The sequence below is a fragment of the Lynx canadensis genome, chromosome D2 (genome assembly GCF_007474595.2).
Source record: "Lynx canadensis isolate LIC74 chromosome D2, mLynCan4.pri.v2, whole genome shotgun sequence".
Classification (NCBI taxonomy): domain Eukaryota; kingdom Metazoa; phylum Chordata; class Mammalia; order Carnivora; family Felidae; genus Lynx; species Lynx canadensis.
Window position 1 is genome coordinate 53,845,893 of NC_044313.2, and position 17,997 is coordinate 53,863,889.

General features: G+C 34.2%; 1 protein-coding gene across 2 annotated transcripts in view; it reads left to right on the forward strand.

The window, feature by feature from the left end:
* The window catches only part of P4HA1 (prolyl 4-hydroxylase subunit alpha 1), an 89,251-nt gene that overhangs the window by 35,890 nt on the left and 35,364 nt on the right, over positions 1-17,997 (forward strand). The window contains exons 6-9 of one of the 2 annotated variants that reach the window (XM_030334338.2): positions 7,231-7,470; positions 9,886-10,082; positions 12,623-12,799; positions 15,911-15,981. In XM_030334338.2, coding sequence (XP_030190198.1) covers positions 7,231-7,470; positions 9,886-10,082; positions 12,623-12,799; positions 15,911-15,981 — 685 coding nt within the window. Of the gene's footprint in view, positions 1-7,230; positions 7,471-9,885; positions 10,083-12,622; positions 12,800-14,811; positions 14,883-15,910; positions 15,982-17,997 lie in introns of both variants that reach the window. The other variant, XM_030334339.1, reaches the window with a different exon arrangement.

Genomic DNA, 17,997 nt, shown 5'->3' on the forward strand with positions numbered 1-17,997 from the left:
GGAACGTTCTGATTACATCTGTTAAATCCAGCTAGTCCAGTGTGTCATTCAAAGCCATTGTTTCTTTGTTGATTTTTCTGTTTAGATGATCTGTCCATCAATGTAAATGGAGTGTTAAAGTCCCCTGTTATTGTATTATTATTGAATAGTTCCTTTATGTTTATTGTTAACTTTTATGTATTTGAGTGCTTCCATGTTGGACACATAAATATTTATAATTTTAGATCTTGTTGGATTGTCCCCTTTATTTAAAGTCCTTGTTTTAAAGTCTAGTTTGTTTGATAGCAGTATTGCTACCTTGGCTTTATTTTGACATCCGTTTGCACGATAAATATTTCTCCATCACCTTAATTTCAATCTGGAGGTATCAGATCTAAATTGACTCTTAATAAAATAAAAATAAATAACATGAGTTTCTTGTAGACAGCATATAGATGGGTCCTGTCTTCTAAATCTATTCTGTCACCTTGTGTTTTTCGATTGGAATATTTAGTCCATTTACATTCAAAGTAATTATTAATAGATATGTATTTATGGCCATTTTATTACTTGTTTTATGATTGTTTCTGAAGATTTTCCCTGATCCTTTCTTGTCTTTCTCTCTTTCATGGTTTGTTGGTTTCCTTTAGTGATATATCTGGATTTCTTTCTCTTTATTCTTTGCATGTTTATTAGTAGTTTTAGGTTTGCATATAACCTCTTATGCATATAGCAGTCTATATTACGTTGATGGTCATTTAAGTTTGAACCTCTTTACTCCTTTCTTCCCTACGTTTTAGAATATGGTGTCATATTTTACATCCTTTTATTTTGTGAATTCCTTGGCTGACTTTTTACAGAAAAATTCATTGTTACTGCTTATGTGTTTCCTGCCTTTATACAGTTGCTTTTAGTGTCTCCTTTCCAATCAAAGAGTCCCCTTTAATATTTCTTCAGGGCTGGTTTAGTGGTCATGAACTCCTTTATTTTTTGTTTTTTATCTCCCCTTCTATCCTGAATGACAGCCTTACTGAATTGAGTATTCTTGGCTGCAGGTTTTTCCCATTCAGCACTTTGAATATACCGTGCCACTCCTTTCTGGCTTGGAAAATTCCTGCTGAAAAATCTGCTCATAGCCTTGTGGGGTTTCCTTTGTATGTAACTGTTTTCTTTTGTCTTGCTGCTTTTAATATTTTTTCTTTATCACTGTATTTTGCCATTAAATTTTTATTTATTTATTTATTTATTTATTTATTTATTTATTTATTTGAGAGAGAGAGAGAAAACGTTTGAGTTGGGGAGAGGGGAAGAGAGAGAGGGGCCAGAGGATCTGATGTGGGCTTTGAGCTGACAACAGCAAGCCTGATGTGGGGCTTGAACTCACAAACCATGAGTGAGATCGTGACCTGAGCTAAAGTGGACACTTAACCCCCTGAGCCACTCAGGCACTCCTATATTTTGCCACTTTAATTACAATATGTCTTGGTGTGGATCTGCTTTTGTTGAGAGAGAGAGAGAGAGAGAGAGAGAGAGAGAGAACCTTAAGCAGGCTCCATGCTCAGCACGGAGCCCAGTGTGGGGCTTGATCCCACGACTCTGGGATCATGACCAGAGCTGAAATCCAGGCACCCCTTACTGGACTATTTGCATTTAAAATATGCAAATCCTAGACATAATGTCATTTTATTAATAAATAATTAAATATGCATATCTAACTGATCAGTCAGGTCTTTTCCTTTTTAAATGACATAATCACTGTTATCCAACCTAACAAAGTGGCAGTATTTCCTTTGTATAACTTAATACCCAGTCAATACTTAGTTTCTCTGTTGATCTCAAAGGTATCTTTTTACAGTTGCACATTTTGGTTTTACCTCTTAAAGCTATTTTGTTCTTCTCTTTTCCCCTCCTTCTTTCCCTCCCATTCCACTGAATATTTGGAAAAACCTGGTTATAGGTCTTGTGGAATGTACATTTTGGAGTTGCCCGATTTCTTCCTTTGTGTGAACTTGTTCCTCTAACTCCTGTGTTTCCTACAAACTGGTTAGAGCTTGAGACTCCATTAGATTCCAGTTAAGTTTTAAAATTAACTCCATAGGTGGTGCTCTGAACTTCCCATTGAATTTTATGACCAGATGCTTAACATCTCATCATACCTTTTGTGCTAGTGATTGATGGGTAGCTTCACTGGTGGAAGACTGATACGTCCAAATGAAGTTTTCCATGAGTTTCATCTAATTGTTTTGGCAGCCTTGGATGATAATTGCCTAGAACTATTTCATTAGGGGGTTCTAAAATTTTGATTAAAAAAATTTTTTTTAAACGTTTATTTATTTTTGAGACAGAGAGAGACAGAGCATGAACAGCAGAGGGTCAGAGAGAGAGGGAGACACAGAATCCGAAACAGGCTCCAGGCTCTGAGCTGTCAGCACAGACGCGGGGCTCCAACCCATGGACTGTGAGATCATGACCTGAGCCGAAGTCGGACATCCAACCGACTGAGCCACCCAGGCGCCCCAAATTTTGAATTTTTTATCCCATCATTCTTTCTACTTTTATTAGCCAGAATTCTATCAGTAAGAACTTTCTGGAACCATTTGGTTACCCTGAACTAGAGTTTATATATGAAGGGCAAGATAAATCCTTGATTGTTTTTCTTGTATCAACAACATTCAGAGTAATGAGTTGATGTCATAATAACTTCTAGTAGTGATCATTGATTTTTTATCTGAAGTATCATTATAAACTCATGGATTTTTATAAATTTTTATATTTCAATCCATTATATTAATTATTCATTTGATGTCCAGATATCCTATTTGAGACCAGTGGGATCATCTTTAGATTGGGTAATTTGTCTTTTTGAAATGACCCTATTTTTCTTTGCTAGCAAGGAAATTTAATTTTTTGCACAGTTTTTTCCAAACTTACACATTTCTACCCCAAAGCAGGAAGAATCAGGCCTTGATTTTTTTTTTTTAAGTGTTTCTTTTGAGAGAGAATATGATCACATGAGTGGGAGAGGGGCAGAGAGAGAGGGAAAGAGAGTATCCCAGTCATTGGTTCATGAGATCAAGATCATGACCTGAGCTGAAATCAAGAGTCAGGCACTTAACTGACAGAGCCACCTAGTCACCCCAGGCCTTGATTTTTTTTTTTTTTTTAATGGGGAATGACATTTAGGAAGTGGAATATAGCTAGGTTTTAGGGATGTCAGTTGCTATTGAGTTTGTCATTCATTCTAGATCTTTTCAATGGACAGATATAGGAAATATGTGAGTTCATGTTGTTAATTCCAATTAAAATCTCCAAGTATCTCATCTGATTCACTGTTTAAAGATGGAATGTTATATGAAGATTCTATTCATATCATTCAGAGTTATACTTTTTATTTCTTTATTATTTTTTATTTTTAAATATTTGAAAGTTTGTTTATTTTGAGAGAGTGCATGTATGTGTACATGTGAGAGCACAAGTGGGGGAGGGGCAGAGAGAAAGAGAGACGGAATCTCAAGCAGGCGCTGCTCCATCAGTGCACAGCCCAATGTGGGGCTCGAACTCATGAACTGTGAGATCATGACCTCACCCGAGATCAAGAGTCCAACATTTAACCAACTGTGCCACCCAGGCACCCCTATTAATTTATTTTTAAGAGAGAGCGAGAGAGAGAAAGAGTGCACAAGTAGGGGAGGGCCAGAGAGACAAAGAGAGACACAATCCAGTGCAGGCTCTAGGCTCTGAGCTGTCAATGCAGATCTCATCGTGGGGCCCGAACCCACTAACTGTGAGATCATGACCTGAGCTGAAGTTGGATGCTTAACCGACTGAGCCTCCTAGGCACCCCCATTTATTTCTTTCTATAGCTTCTTTGGTTTTTTTTTTTGGTTCTTAGGAAAGTAATGGTAATTGTACAGTATTTGAAAAAGTAGAGAGGTATAAAGATTTAGGAAACAACTTGTAATCCATCCCCCAGGGTATCAGTTTAGCATTTTGACATATTTCTGTCTAGATTTTTCTGGCTTTCCTATATAGCATTTGAAATTATCTTTCTGAATGAAAAATACTGTTCCATTATATTGACATATCTGTCTTGCTCTTAGTTTATTACAGTTTTTAGCTATAATATTTGGTTCAGCTATAAAAAATTATTTATATAAGAAGGTGTTTTTTCCTCAACCCTTAGTATTAAACTCAAGAAAATAATTGAAAACTAGTATCAATTCATAGGCATAAAATTACTACTCTTGTTTCATATTGCCAAATGTCGTAACAGTAAAGTTACCACTTTACTACTCCCTCCCCTAGTAAATTTTGCCATTTTATGGTGTAATTTCACACAAACTTCTGGAGTCATAGTGTACAGATTCCAATTCTGGCTCTTTGCTGTGTGACCTTGAGCATAATAGTTAAACTCTTTCTACTGTAGTTCCTTATCTGGATTGCTTTGAGAATTAAATAAGTGACAAATGCCTGGCACATAGTAAGATCTCAGTAAATGTATGTAGGCTGTTGTTCAAAAATATTTTTATGGGGCACCTGGGTAGTAGCTCAGTCAGTTGAGTGGCCAACTCTTGATTTTGGCTCAGGTCATATGATTCCAGGGTCATGGGATCAAGTCCCACGTCGGGCTCTATGCTCAGCGTGGAACTTGCTCGGAATTCTCTCTCTCTCTCTCTCTCTCTCTCTCTCTCTCTGCCCCTCTGCCCCCTCCCCTGCTTGTACTCTCTCTCCCTCTCTCCCTCTCTCTGTAAAATAAAAATAATAATAATAAAGTTAAAAATTTTTTTTTCTTCAGCATTGTTTTAATTTCATATTTCTTGGGGCACCTGGGTGGCTCAGTCGGTTGAGCGACTGACTTCGGCTCAGGTCATGATCTCACGGTTTGTGAGTTCAAGCCCCGCGTTGGGCTCTGTGCTGACAGCTCAGAGCCTGGAGCCTGCTTCTGATTCATGTCTCCCTCTCTCTCTGCCCCTCCCCCACTCATGGTCTGTCTCTCTCTGTCTCAGAAATAAACATAAGAAAATTAAAAAAATTTAATTTCATATTTCTTTAATGATTAGTGAGATTTTTTTCTTCAAGCGTTGTGGTTTCCTATTTACATTTTATTTCATGTGAACTGTCAAATATCCTTTTTAAAAAAAATTTTTTTTACATGTATTTATTTTTGAGAGACAGAGTGAGATAGAGCGCGCAAGTGGGTGAGGGGCAGAGAGAGAGGGAGACACAGAATCCAAAGCAGGCTCCAGGCTCTGAGCTGTTAGCATAGAGCCCGACATGGGGCTTGAACCCACGAACTGTGAAATCATGACCTGAGCCAAAGTCAGACACTTAACTGACTGAGCCACCCAGGCGCCTCAAATATCCTTTTTTCAAACTAGGTTTTTTGTTGTTGTTGTTTTGTTTTGTTTTTTAAGTAGGCTCCATACCGAATGTGGGGCTTGAACTCACAACCCCGAGATCAAGAGTTTTATGATCTACTGACTGAGCCAGTCAGGTGCCCCATCTTCTTTTCTTAAGATAGAAGTTTTACTTCACAAACCAGTTGACATACCAACACACTGATTAAAGCACAACTGATTAAAGATTAATGTTAGACTTCACCAAAATTAAAACTTCTGTACTTCAAAGTACACCATCAAGAAAGTGAAAAGACTACCCATACAATGGGAAAGAATATGTGAAAATCATATTTATGATCAGGGACTTGTATCCAGAATATATAAAGAACTCTAAAAATAGTGAAAAGATTCAAATTTTTATTTTTTTTATTTTTTTTATTTTTTAAAAAAAATTTTTTTTTCAACGTTTATTTATTTTTGGGACAGAGAGAGACAGAGCATGAACGGGCAAGGGGCAGAGAGAGAGGGAGACACAGAATCGGAAACAGGCTCCAGGCTCTGAGCCATCAGCCCAGAGCCTGACGCGGGGCTCGAACTCACGGACCGTGAGATCGTGACCTGGCTGAAGTCGGACGCTTAACCGACTGCGCCACCCAGGCACCCCAAGATTCAAATTTTTAAACAGACAAAGGATTTGAATAGATATTTTCCCAAAGATGATATACAAATGGACAATAAGCATATGAAAAGATACTTCGTATCATCATTAAGGGAAATACAAATCAACATAATGAAATACTATTTTATACCCAGCTAAATGGCTATAATAAAAACAAATGGACAACAACAAGTATTAGTGAGAATGTGGAGAAATTGGAACCTTCATACATTGCTGGTGGGATTGTAAAATGGTGTAGGCACTTTGGAGAACAGTTTGGCAGTTCCTGAAAATGTTAAGCATAGAGTTGCTGTGGGACCCAGCAGTTCCACTGCTGCATATAAGGGTAATGATAATAAATGTCCACACAGAAACTTGTGCATGCATGTATGTAGTAGCATTGTTCATAAAAGCCAAAAAACTGGAAACTCAAATGTCCATCAATTGATAAACAAAATATAGTCTTTTCATACAATGGACTATTGCTTGGCAATAAAAAGGATGCCACAACATGAATGAACCTTGAAAACTTTATGCTGAGTTGAAAGAAACCAGTTACAAAAGACCCTGTGTTGTGTAATTTCACTTATATGAAATAACCAGAATAGATAAATCTGTAGATTCAGAAAGTAGATGAGTGGTTAAATAGGGCTGGGGCAGGGAAAGGGAGATAATGGGTAGTGACTGCTAATGGTTACAGGGTTTCTTTTTGGGGTGATGAAAATGTTCTAAAATTAGATTTGGTGTTGGTTGCACAACTCTGAATATACTAAAACCTATTGTATTCTTTAAATGGATGAACTTTATGGAATGTAAATTACATGTCATTAATGCTGTTGGAATAAAGGGGAAGGAAAAAGGAAAGGAACCAATTTACAGGTTTGCCTCTCTTCCTGTCCATTCATTTCTTGCACAGATTGTTGGTTAGGAGTAAGATGTGTCATATGGTAATTCCTGTTGTGCTAGAAAATTGCATGCTTCAACTTAATTGATGTTTTATTTTAGTATGATGGCTGATAATTGAAGTCTTGGGTTTTCTAGGTCCATGACCCCTATTAGTGTGATTCTCAGCATGTTTCATGACCTTGTAGGTTGTTCCTTTGTTCATAAACTTAGGATAATTCTTGTTGTTCCTACCTCAGAAGGTTGTTAAGTTCAAATGAAAGCGAGATAGCACTTTGAAAGCTGTATAGTCCTAAATAAATAGAGAGTAGTATTAAGATTTCTAAAGTTCTCTGTATTTTCTTTCCATAGGAGTAAAACACAAATCTTTTCTAACAGTTGAGGACTGTTTTGAGTTGGGCAAAGTGGCCTACACAGAAGCAGATTATTACCATACAGAACTGTGGATGGAACAAGCACTAAGGCAGCTGGATGAAGGCGAGGTTTCTACCATTGATAAAGTCTCTGTTCTAGATTATTTGAGCTATGCGGTATACCAGCAGGGAGACCTGGATAAGGCACTTTTGCTCACAAAGAAGCTTCTTGAACTAGGTATGTTAAATTGGCCTAATTCAAGATTATATACACACACACACATACATATATATGTATATATAAATTATATATAATTATTGTATATAAAAAGTGCCAACCTATATGACAACATAAATGTATATGTATAATTCTGATATATGACTACATATCTTGTCTTACATATATATGTATATAATGATAAATATATATAATTCTGATATATGTGTAATTCTGATAAGTGTAATTTGTTATATAGCTTTGGTACATTTTTTTTTTCTTTTTTCAGGTTTTTATTTAAATTCTAGTTAGTCAGCATACAGTGCAGTATTAGTCTCAGGGGTGGAATTAATGATTCATCACCTATATACAACACCTGTGTTCAGTACAACAAATTCCCTCCTTAATTCCCATCACCTATCTAACCTATCCCCCCACCTACCTCCCCTTCATCAGTACTCAGTTTGTTCTCTATAGTTAAGAGTCTGTTTCTTGGTTTGCCTTTCCAACCCCCCCTCCCCCCTCCATGTTCATTTGTTTTGCTTCTTAAATTCCACATATGAGCAAAATCATACGGTATTTGCCTTTCTCTGACATATTTTGCTGAAGATTGTACTCTCTAGTTCCATACATGTCATTGCAAATGGCAAAATTTCATTCTTTTCTATGGCTGAGTAATATTTATTCCATTTGGTACTTTTTAATTTGTTATAAGTCAAGAATCTATCTGTTAGACAAATTTTACCCTCTCCCTGTTTATACACTAAATAAGTGGCAACTGATTTTCCTCAGTTAATGGTACTACAACAGTGGCTGTGCTACTCTGCTGTATACTCTTCAGGAATTTCAAAAGTGGACCTAACCTAGCTAACTCAGTAAAAAATGTTTATTTACCATGTTGCTATATTAAATATTAACCAGTTTCCTTTGAAATGTTTTGTGTTCTTACATTTCATGTTTAAAAATGATCTTGTGATTTAAAATAAATAGACTGAAAATGTAATTTGTCATATTCAAATATTAGATAATGTGATATCCTTTGAGGATTTTATCACTAGTGTTTTGAACTTGTTTCTCTAAGTATGATCCAGGGACCATGTGCATTGGAATTACTTGGATACATATTAGAAATGAAAAATTTCTTGATTTCCACCCCAGAGCTACTAAATCAGAATCTGTGGACATTGAATTGTATGCTAATAAATTCAGGTGACCTCTGGTATATAATGAAGCTTTAAAACTTTTCAAAAATCAATTATTTTTATGAATAGGTTAATATGTGTATTTTAGAAAAGTCAAACAGTTTAAAAGAATTGGCCATCTGAAAAAGAACTTCTGATAATTAGGTTATTTCTTGGTTGAGTGAGTTAATAAATTGAGATATTAGTTCAAGTACCTTTTTTTCAGTATTTTTTCATGATTTTTTTCTCCTCACTTAAAGAATATTTTACTCCTTATAGAAAATTTTTAAAAATAAGAAAAGATATGGAAGAGTCATCCATAAGTCTATCACTGAAAGATTTTCACAATCACAAATTTTTTTGTTTCATTATAGTATATACCCTCTTGCCTGCACATACATACTTATCCCATTCTTTTACAAAATTAAGATTATATTGTATATCACAATATATATTGTGAGCAGTTTCTCAAAGACAAAATCTTACAAATGTAAGGCTAGATTTCCTAAACACTTCATTTAATATCACAAATGAGGTTTCTGTGTATTGTTCTTTTTTATTTTTGTGTGTATGTGTGGTGGTTTGGATTTTTTTTTCCTCTAGGATGGGTGGAGTAGTCTAGTCCTCATTTCCCCTACTAAAAGATAGCTAAAAATGATGACTAGCAATTCAGAAGCAGTTAGTGGATTCTGCTTTATTTGAAAATTATATCTTTAGTTTCTCTTTTTCCATCTCACTTAGAATTTGGGGACTGAAATTCACTCAGAAGTAGGCTGTGTTCTGCATTTATAATGTATCTGTGGTGAATGTTGCTTTTGAACTGTATATACACTGTCTTTCCCATGATGATTACATTCAGTCTCAGAAAAATCTTTTCTATTGCTTAAAATAAGTAGAATGAGTGATATTTTAGAATTCATTTGACATCAAACTGATCATAATTATTTCACTGAGACTTTTCTTTGAGAACTTTTCAGTAAGTTCTCAAAGTAGAATATTTACTACTTTGACATAAATGGCTGATTCCTTCTCCGGAGCTCTTTGTATATAGGGTGACAGTAGGTGATTTACTTCAGCCAGTACTGGTTTATACCTGTTGTTTTGGTGTAATGATTTTTATTAGTGCCTCCTTTTACTCTCATAAGTGTCCCGGTTTGAAGGTAAATTAAATGATCCTGCATTTTTATATTCCTATATTCTGATGCTTGAACAACTATAAACTTAGTCATGGACATGTTTCCTTTCTCTCCAATAGATCCTGAACACCAGAGAGCTAATGGTAACTTAAAATATTTTGAATATATAATGGCTAAAGAAAAAGATGCTAATAAATCTGCTTCAGATGACCAATCTGATCGGAAAACCACACTGAAGAAAAAAGGGGTTGCTGTGGATTACCTGCCAGAGAGACAGAAGTACGAAATGCTGTGCCGTGGGGAGGGTATCAAAATGGTAAAGTGGAAAAGCCAATTGTGTGTGTGTATGAATGTGTGTGTGTGTGTGTGTGTTTGTACATAGTTCTAGAGAGAATCAGAGTTCTTTTATATTTAAGCCTATGTGATAAAAATTAGAATTAACTGCTTAAAGTATTACAGTATACCACATCACCTTATTGTGGGTGTCACACTTAATATGCTCCAGCTGTTAGTAAAATAGTTTTAGAATAAAGCTTTAGAATAAAGAATCATTATTGCATTTTGTTTATTTTTGGTAATATAACTCTTTGCATAGGCCAAAAGAGGCTTATTTTTATAAGATGAGGGATGAGATAATTTAAGGGATAAGATCATTTAAGCTTTATCTTATATCTTAATGCAAAAGAGATTTCTGCAATCTTAACAGAAATAATATATCATCCTAACCCATTGTATAAAACAAAGAATTCATCTATACAATAATCTTTTGTGGTTTTGCTCCTAGCTGACCTTGACAAGATTGCTTAGTGAAACATGTTAGTCTATTTAAGAAATATTTAAAACGCAGAAAGGATTTCAAAAGATTTTTGCTTTAACATTTATTTTTTTTAAATACTCAAATGTGCCTATAAATATCCCTTCCTTTATTGTATATCTATATTTATGTATTTATAACTCAGAGTACCAGTGCTTCAGGGTGTTAATAGATAAAAGACCACAAACAAGTTTAAGTCTGGAGAACATAGGTTTTTGTTCAGCCTCAGGACTTTTCAGAGTCCTTTTATGATAATGTACATCACGGATATGCTATACATTGTTTCCCAACATTAATATTAATAGATCATGGAACCCTTTTTTTAGGAATATCATGGGGTACTAGTGTTCAGCTGAATGTGGGCATATGTAGAAGGAGTTAGTGAATTTTTGAAGTAAGTACTTTTAAGTTGTAAACATTTGAATAGCATTGTAAGGTTTTCTCTGCTACTGATAAACTTAAGCTGGACTTTACATTTTGATATTGATGACTTTTTGACATTTGAGGACTTATCGTTGACAGCCTAATCTCTAACAGCAAATGTGTAGATAATATCTATGTTGACACTTTTGATAGCTAAGTTCATGGAGACCTGGAAGAATATGCTTACTTTTGCTTTGGTGCTAAGGAGTAAATATAAGGGTAATAACACTCTGATAGACTCATGAAATATTTTTTTAATTTCACATCTAAATATTTTATTATGTATCTGTTGAAGATAAAGATAATCAAAAAACCATTATCATACCTAAAAAAATTCATAATATTTCCATAATATCATGAAACATCTAGTGAGTGTTCAAATTTCCAATAGTAAGCAAATATTTTTTATTGCCCTTAATAACTCTTAAAGAACAAATCAAAATAAAGCCATAGGTATAAAATAGAAGTCTGCTTAATTTGCCAGTTTGTTGATAAGACACACACACAGTAACTCTGCCCAAAATCAAAGGATCGTCTTTATCCTCAGAATAGTTAAATTCACCTCATGGTTATATCAAAGACTTATATAAATACATATTTAGATTTTTTTTAAGTTTATTTGTTTTGAGAGAGAAACTGCATGCACAAGTGGGGGAGGGGCAGAGAGAGAGAGAGAAAGAGAGAGAATCCCAAGCAGGCTCCGAGCTGTCACTGCAGGGCCTGATGTGGGGCTCATACTCATAAACTGTGAGATCATGACCTGAGCCAAAACCAAGAGTGGGATGCTTAACTGACTGAGCCACTCAGTTGCCCAATAAATCTTTAGATTTGACTCTAAGTAAATAAAGTACATGGAGAATAAACATGAATCATTATTTACTTGTCTTAGTAGGTTAACCTAATATTTAAAACAAAAACTAATATTATTCCTACTTCATATATGATGCACTTATTCAATCAAGAGAAGATTCAGCAATGGAATCACTTATTTAGTTAATATAGGTTGAAAGGAACATTTGTCGATCACTCAATTTTTAATATCTATCAATAAAAGCACCTGCCTTCTTTAATAACTTATTTTTTCTTTTTCAGAGTTACTCATTTTCATCTTTGCTTTTTAAAACTACCTAACTAAATCTATTTATTTATGCTACAAGCATTTAACTGGGAGGTATTTAGATAAACCTGATGAGGTTTTGTTTTGTTTTGTTTTATTTCTCCTTTTAGAAATTTTTTTTCTGGGTGCTTCCCAGTTAGTTTGTGAAGTTTGGAGCAATGCTGGTCATTCATTTCATATTTTCATAAATATGTCATTATTTCTTTCATATTTAAATATCTCAACTTTATTTTAATGAGACAAGGGTTGGAAGAGAAACCCTACCTTTTTTCTTATATAAGGCCTAACACTTCTCCCAGAAAATAATCATTAATAAACCTTGTAAAGTCCTGAATGTCCCATTTGATGCAAAATACTTGCAGAGTACTGTTTCTTTTGTATAGTCTACCATAAATGCTCTATTTATACACAAACATGATTATTGTTTCTTTTCTGCATAGGAGCAAGCATTAAAAGTATTATTACTCTAATATATTTATCATTTTTGTAACTTTATGTTTAGACTCCTCGGAGACAGAAAAAACTCTTTTGCCGTTATCATGATGGAAACCGGAATCCTAAATTCATTCTGGCCCCAGCTAAACAGGAGGATGAGTGGGACAAGCCTCGTATTATTCGCTTCCATGATATTATCTCTGATGCAGAAATTGAAATTGTCAAAGATCTAGCAAAACCAAGGGTAAGTAATTTTTTATCTTTTCTCCTTCTCAGTTTACTTTACCCATGTATCAGTTTTGCCTCTGCAAGTTACAAATATGATAATTGATATGGCAATAATCCCACAGATAGTTTTAGATATTGTTGTCATAACATAATGGAGTTGTTAACTAAGCTCTATGCCAATTTTTCCTTAGTTATTAACACAAGTAGCAAACCCTGCATCTAGGTTTTAAGCACTTAATTATGAAAATCATAAATGAGATTTTTATTGACACTTAAATTTGTGTTTCAGTATCTTCCTGAAAAAGTTTTGTATGTATTTTCGGAACTTTAGTCTCATAGACTAATCAAAGACCAACTTTCTCCTATCTTCTATATTTTTATCTGAAAGAATACTTGAAGTATTTTTATTTCCCTTCTGGCACATTATTACTAGAAAGATATAATTGGGCACAGTCATCATGCTAATTTGAAATAAGGACATCATAGTTTTCTGAATTTAACTCACATAATTTATCTTAAGAAAAACAATTTAATGTAAATACAGTCCCATAAACTTATTGTTTAGCATAGAAATTCTTCTTTTATGAGAATGGGAGAAACACTACCCTTTATGGTCTTGCCTTTTTCCCCACCAGCTTGTTCTCATTGAACAAGATCTCCATTTTGTATCATTGATAGTAAAATACAAACTGCCCTCACTTTTATAAAGAGACTGTTACACAGGAGTTGGCAAATTTTTTCTATAAAGGTGCAGATAATATATTTTAGGCTTTGCTGGCCATACCATCTGTCACAACTACTCAAGTTTGCCACTGTAGTGTGAAAGCAGCCATAGAAAATATATAAATGAGTGTGGCTGTATTTCAATAAAACTTTGTTTCCAAAAGCAGGTGGCAGTCCATAGTTTGCAGATCCTTGTTATATTAAAAGATTTAATTATCTGGATTTCTGTACTGCAAAATAAACCTAAAGTCAGAATTTTTGTTGTTGTCAAATTTTATGATTCCAAATCGGTACTTTTTGTTTTTTTATCAAAGATTACATTTTAAATGGGAAAGACTGGATATATATATATATATATATATATATATATATATACACACATACATACATACATATATATATGTGTGTGTGTGTATATATATATATATCTCCAAGGGAATTCTTATCACTCTTTCATCATATTGTGCCAGTATTGTCTGAATTCCTATTTTCGTCCATTCTTTGTGGTCTATAAACCAAGTAAACCAAAACATCTTGGTAGAATATTGATTAAGAATGCATTTCAGCTTGGGGATCAAGTCATATATCTCTGGGTTTGGAGACCTCAGTCTTCAAAGGGGATGCCTCAGTTGGATTATTTTAATAAAAAAATTCAAAGGCAATAAAAATTTTATTCTCTTTTGTTAACCTCCAAATCACCCTCCATTTTTTTTTTTAAAGTTTAAAATCATTATCTTGGCTGTCATCAATTTCTTACTGTTTTTGTACATTTATGAGTTCTTTTCATCTACCTTTCTGTTAGGTCCCAAGATTATTTCACTGTATATGTGAAATATATGAACATATATATTGAAGGAAGGAAAGATAAATTTTGAAACAAATTTTGAACAACATTAACCTTTGCAGACAGTTGCATCACTAAAAAAATTAAAATAAGAGGTTTGAAATGGATCATTAACTGCAAATAGCCATTCTTGTAACTATAAATTAGACTTCACATTTTAGAAATTTTTCTTTCCTCACAGTCCCATCATCCAACCATTGAAAGAAATTTAATTTCTAATCTCTTTTGTGTATCCTCCATTCATGCAAAGCAAAAACAAAATTTTTAAAATAACAAAAAAAATCCAAAAACTAAAAAACTTCCAAGTCTCAAGGCTTAACACAAGATGACTGGAAGTCTATGGAGTTATTTTCTCTTTTCATTTTCCTTTGTAAAAATCCCAGAATTCTGACCGGTTGGATAAATGTGATTCCTTTTCTTTTTTTTTTGTAATGCGACTATTTTGATGGTTGGCTTCACAGCTGAGGCGAGCCACCATTTCAAACCCAATAACAGGAGACTTGGAGACGGTACATTACAGAATTAGCAAAAGGTAAGAGATGTGTATGTTGCATATTTTGCCCTCTAACGAGTGTTTTGTACATCCTACAGGAATTATTCATTTAAGAGAAGTAGGTCATTTTCAGTCTCCAGCTCAAGTCACTGCCTATTTATATACGCATGGGTAAAATGCTTTGTGTTTCACGGGTCTTTCCCTTTAACTAGAAGTTCTCTTTAATCTTTAATTGGTCTGTTATTTTTAGGGAATTAATATGCTTTGCATTTCTCTTCAGGTCAGGAATCCAATCTCCAGGAAATGGCTTGATACTTGTTTTCTGTTTCCTTTTTCTTGCCAAAGGGGAAAAAAAAGAAAAAGCAGCAGCCTGGATTAATCTGGGAGTAGCCTTTGTTTATATAGTTCTCTCACATTCATAAATGCTACAGTGAATTCACATCATCCTTCATGGTGATTGTACTGGCATTTGTTCATTCATCTTGTGAAATACCATTGTCATTTTGAAGTAATCTGTATTCCTCCTGTTGGAGTTATTTTATAAAACTTGCTGACTTGAAAGCTGGCAATGGAAAGAACAGAGTTATGCTTCTGATCTCAGTCTTCCAACTACTATTATTCATGAACTTAGTTGCATTTTACTTCGCCAGAGAGACTTAACTACAGTTTTATCTCAGTGAGAGTTTTAAAAAATAAATTTAAAGAGACTATTAACTATTCTTTTGTCACAATACTTAAAGGACATTAAACTTCTAGATCTGAGAAAGCTCCTGTGAAACCCAGTGCTATAAATCATTTACATACAGCTTCAAATGATTTAAAAAAAAAAAAAGTGAAAGGACAATAAATCTACAACAAAAATATGTCAACCCATTTTCTCTTGATTTGGAAGTGGCTTTTCATTTATTGCCACCTTTCTAAATGTTTTTGCTGATTTGAAACCATTACCTACCATCCAGACCAATCTGAACTCTTCCAATCACCTGTGGCTTGGCAAAACAAAACAAACAAAAGCCCAAAATTGCCTGCTACGTTAGTAAGTCCTTGTCCTTTCTCTTTTTTTGTAGCTGAGCCGAGCTACAGTACATGACCCTGAGACTGGAAAATTGACCACAGCACAGTACAGAGTATCTAAGAGGTAAGGGAGTAATGGAGAGAATTTTAGTCTTATTTGGACTATTTTCTTTCTTGAGAATCTATTTTAATAAAACCCATGATATGGTTTCTAAGACCTAGGCTTTAAGCATGACAACTATGCCTGAATTTTCATGATAGACTAATAAACAGACATGGTTATGGGACAGTTAACAGAGATTTTCTAGAACTAACTTACTAGATTTCAAAATGCTTGCTGAGACTCCCCAAACTCCCCCTGAAATTGAGTTCCTATATTGAAGTAAGAGAAGTTCCCAAAGAACCATCATAGAAACAAGGCCTAATTTGGCTTCTGCAGTAAAAGCAAAGGTTTAAAAATCTCTAAGTCACCAGAATAGCTATAGGTATTGAGAAAGGGCATGCCTTGAAGGATTCCATAACAAATCTTTTTAAGTCAGTTGGTTTCAAATTCTTTGCTTTTACCAATGTTTAAAGAGAATTTACTTAAGTTATTAGCTGATAGACCACTGAAATAATTTTAACAATAGATTACTGTGTAACTAATGTATATAACTTAGAAGGAATCCGCAGAATAAGTGACATTATTCCAACAGAACTCCTTTTCCATCTACTTATTTACAAAGGAGTTTTCTCAGCTCTCATGAAAATGAAAATAGAAATATATTAAGTTTGGTCTCATTCTGGAAATAAGTAATATTTATCCACGGTTACAATACCTAATTGAAAATAACGAAATAAGCTCCTTCCATCTCATTATATCAATTTATAAAAGTATTTTTGTTGTAGAGAAGTATAATGTAATAAAAGACTTCTAGGAATAGAAATGTATATCTCTAGGACAAGGCTTCTCAACCTCAGCATTATTGATGTTTCAGATCAGATAATTCTTTGTTGGTGGTGGTTGCCCTAAGCTTTGTACAAGCTTAGCTGCATCTCTGGCATCCACTAGATGCCAGTAACACCCTTCCTCCCAGTTGTGACAGTCAAAAATGTCTCCAGACATTGCCAAATATCCCTTGGTAGGCAAAATCCATCTCCCACCCCAAAGACTTCACCTCTCCACACATGTTGAAAGCCACTATTCTAGTATAAAAATGGAATGAAAATGCAGTTTAAGAGGAAAAAAAAAAATTGAATATTATTGCTGTAAGTCATAGCAAAAGTACTATGAAGGCTGTCAGAATGCATTGTTTCCCTACTCTTTTTTGGGCAAAGCTCTATGTCCTTTATATGGTAATAACCTTCAACATCCTCACATACATTTCCTGGTTTCCTAACTGTCTGCCCTATACTACCTGCCCCCCCTGCCCCAGGTAGAAGTCATGGAGAAAATTTAATCTCTGTGATATGTCAGGGAGATGAATAAATGGTAAGGATTTGCAGAAACTAATTTGGATAATGTTTTGATACATGATTTATAATGCTTCTGTGCATTGTAATTAACTCTAAATTTCAAGTTAAACTTCAGCTATTTTTCCATTCTATTACAGAATATTATGCATGTGTTGAAAAATAAACCCTTTATTTGTGGGGGTAAAAGAAAAAAATTAACCCATTAAAAATAATATTTTATCAAAGATTATTTTTATTATATGGTTTTAGGCATTTTTACTGTCATAAGGCTTGTATCTAACTTCTCCAGATTTGGATGCTTTTAGGAAGCACATAAAATAAAATTTTCGTGAACTTAGTTCTTTGGAAGTCCTTTTTGGAAATTTTTTATATATACAATGGACCTTTTGAAGAAATAGCCAGCCCACAGAGTCATTGGACCCTTACCAATAAGGCAAAATAAATTATTCTTGGAAACTTTTTTTTCCTTAAGAACTAAATATTTCTAAACATTTTGAGCTTATTTTTTTAGTATTCTAATTTTATAGCTCTGAGAAGAATTTTATTGGATTTTTTTTAGAAAGACACAACCATACTTTATATTATATAAGGCAATAGAAGTCATTTAGCCAGCAGCATTAGAAGTTTTAGAAGACTAATACCAGAATAAATTCACCTAATCGCAGCAAAGTGTGCAGAGAGTGTG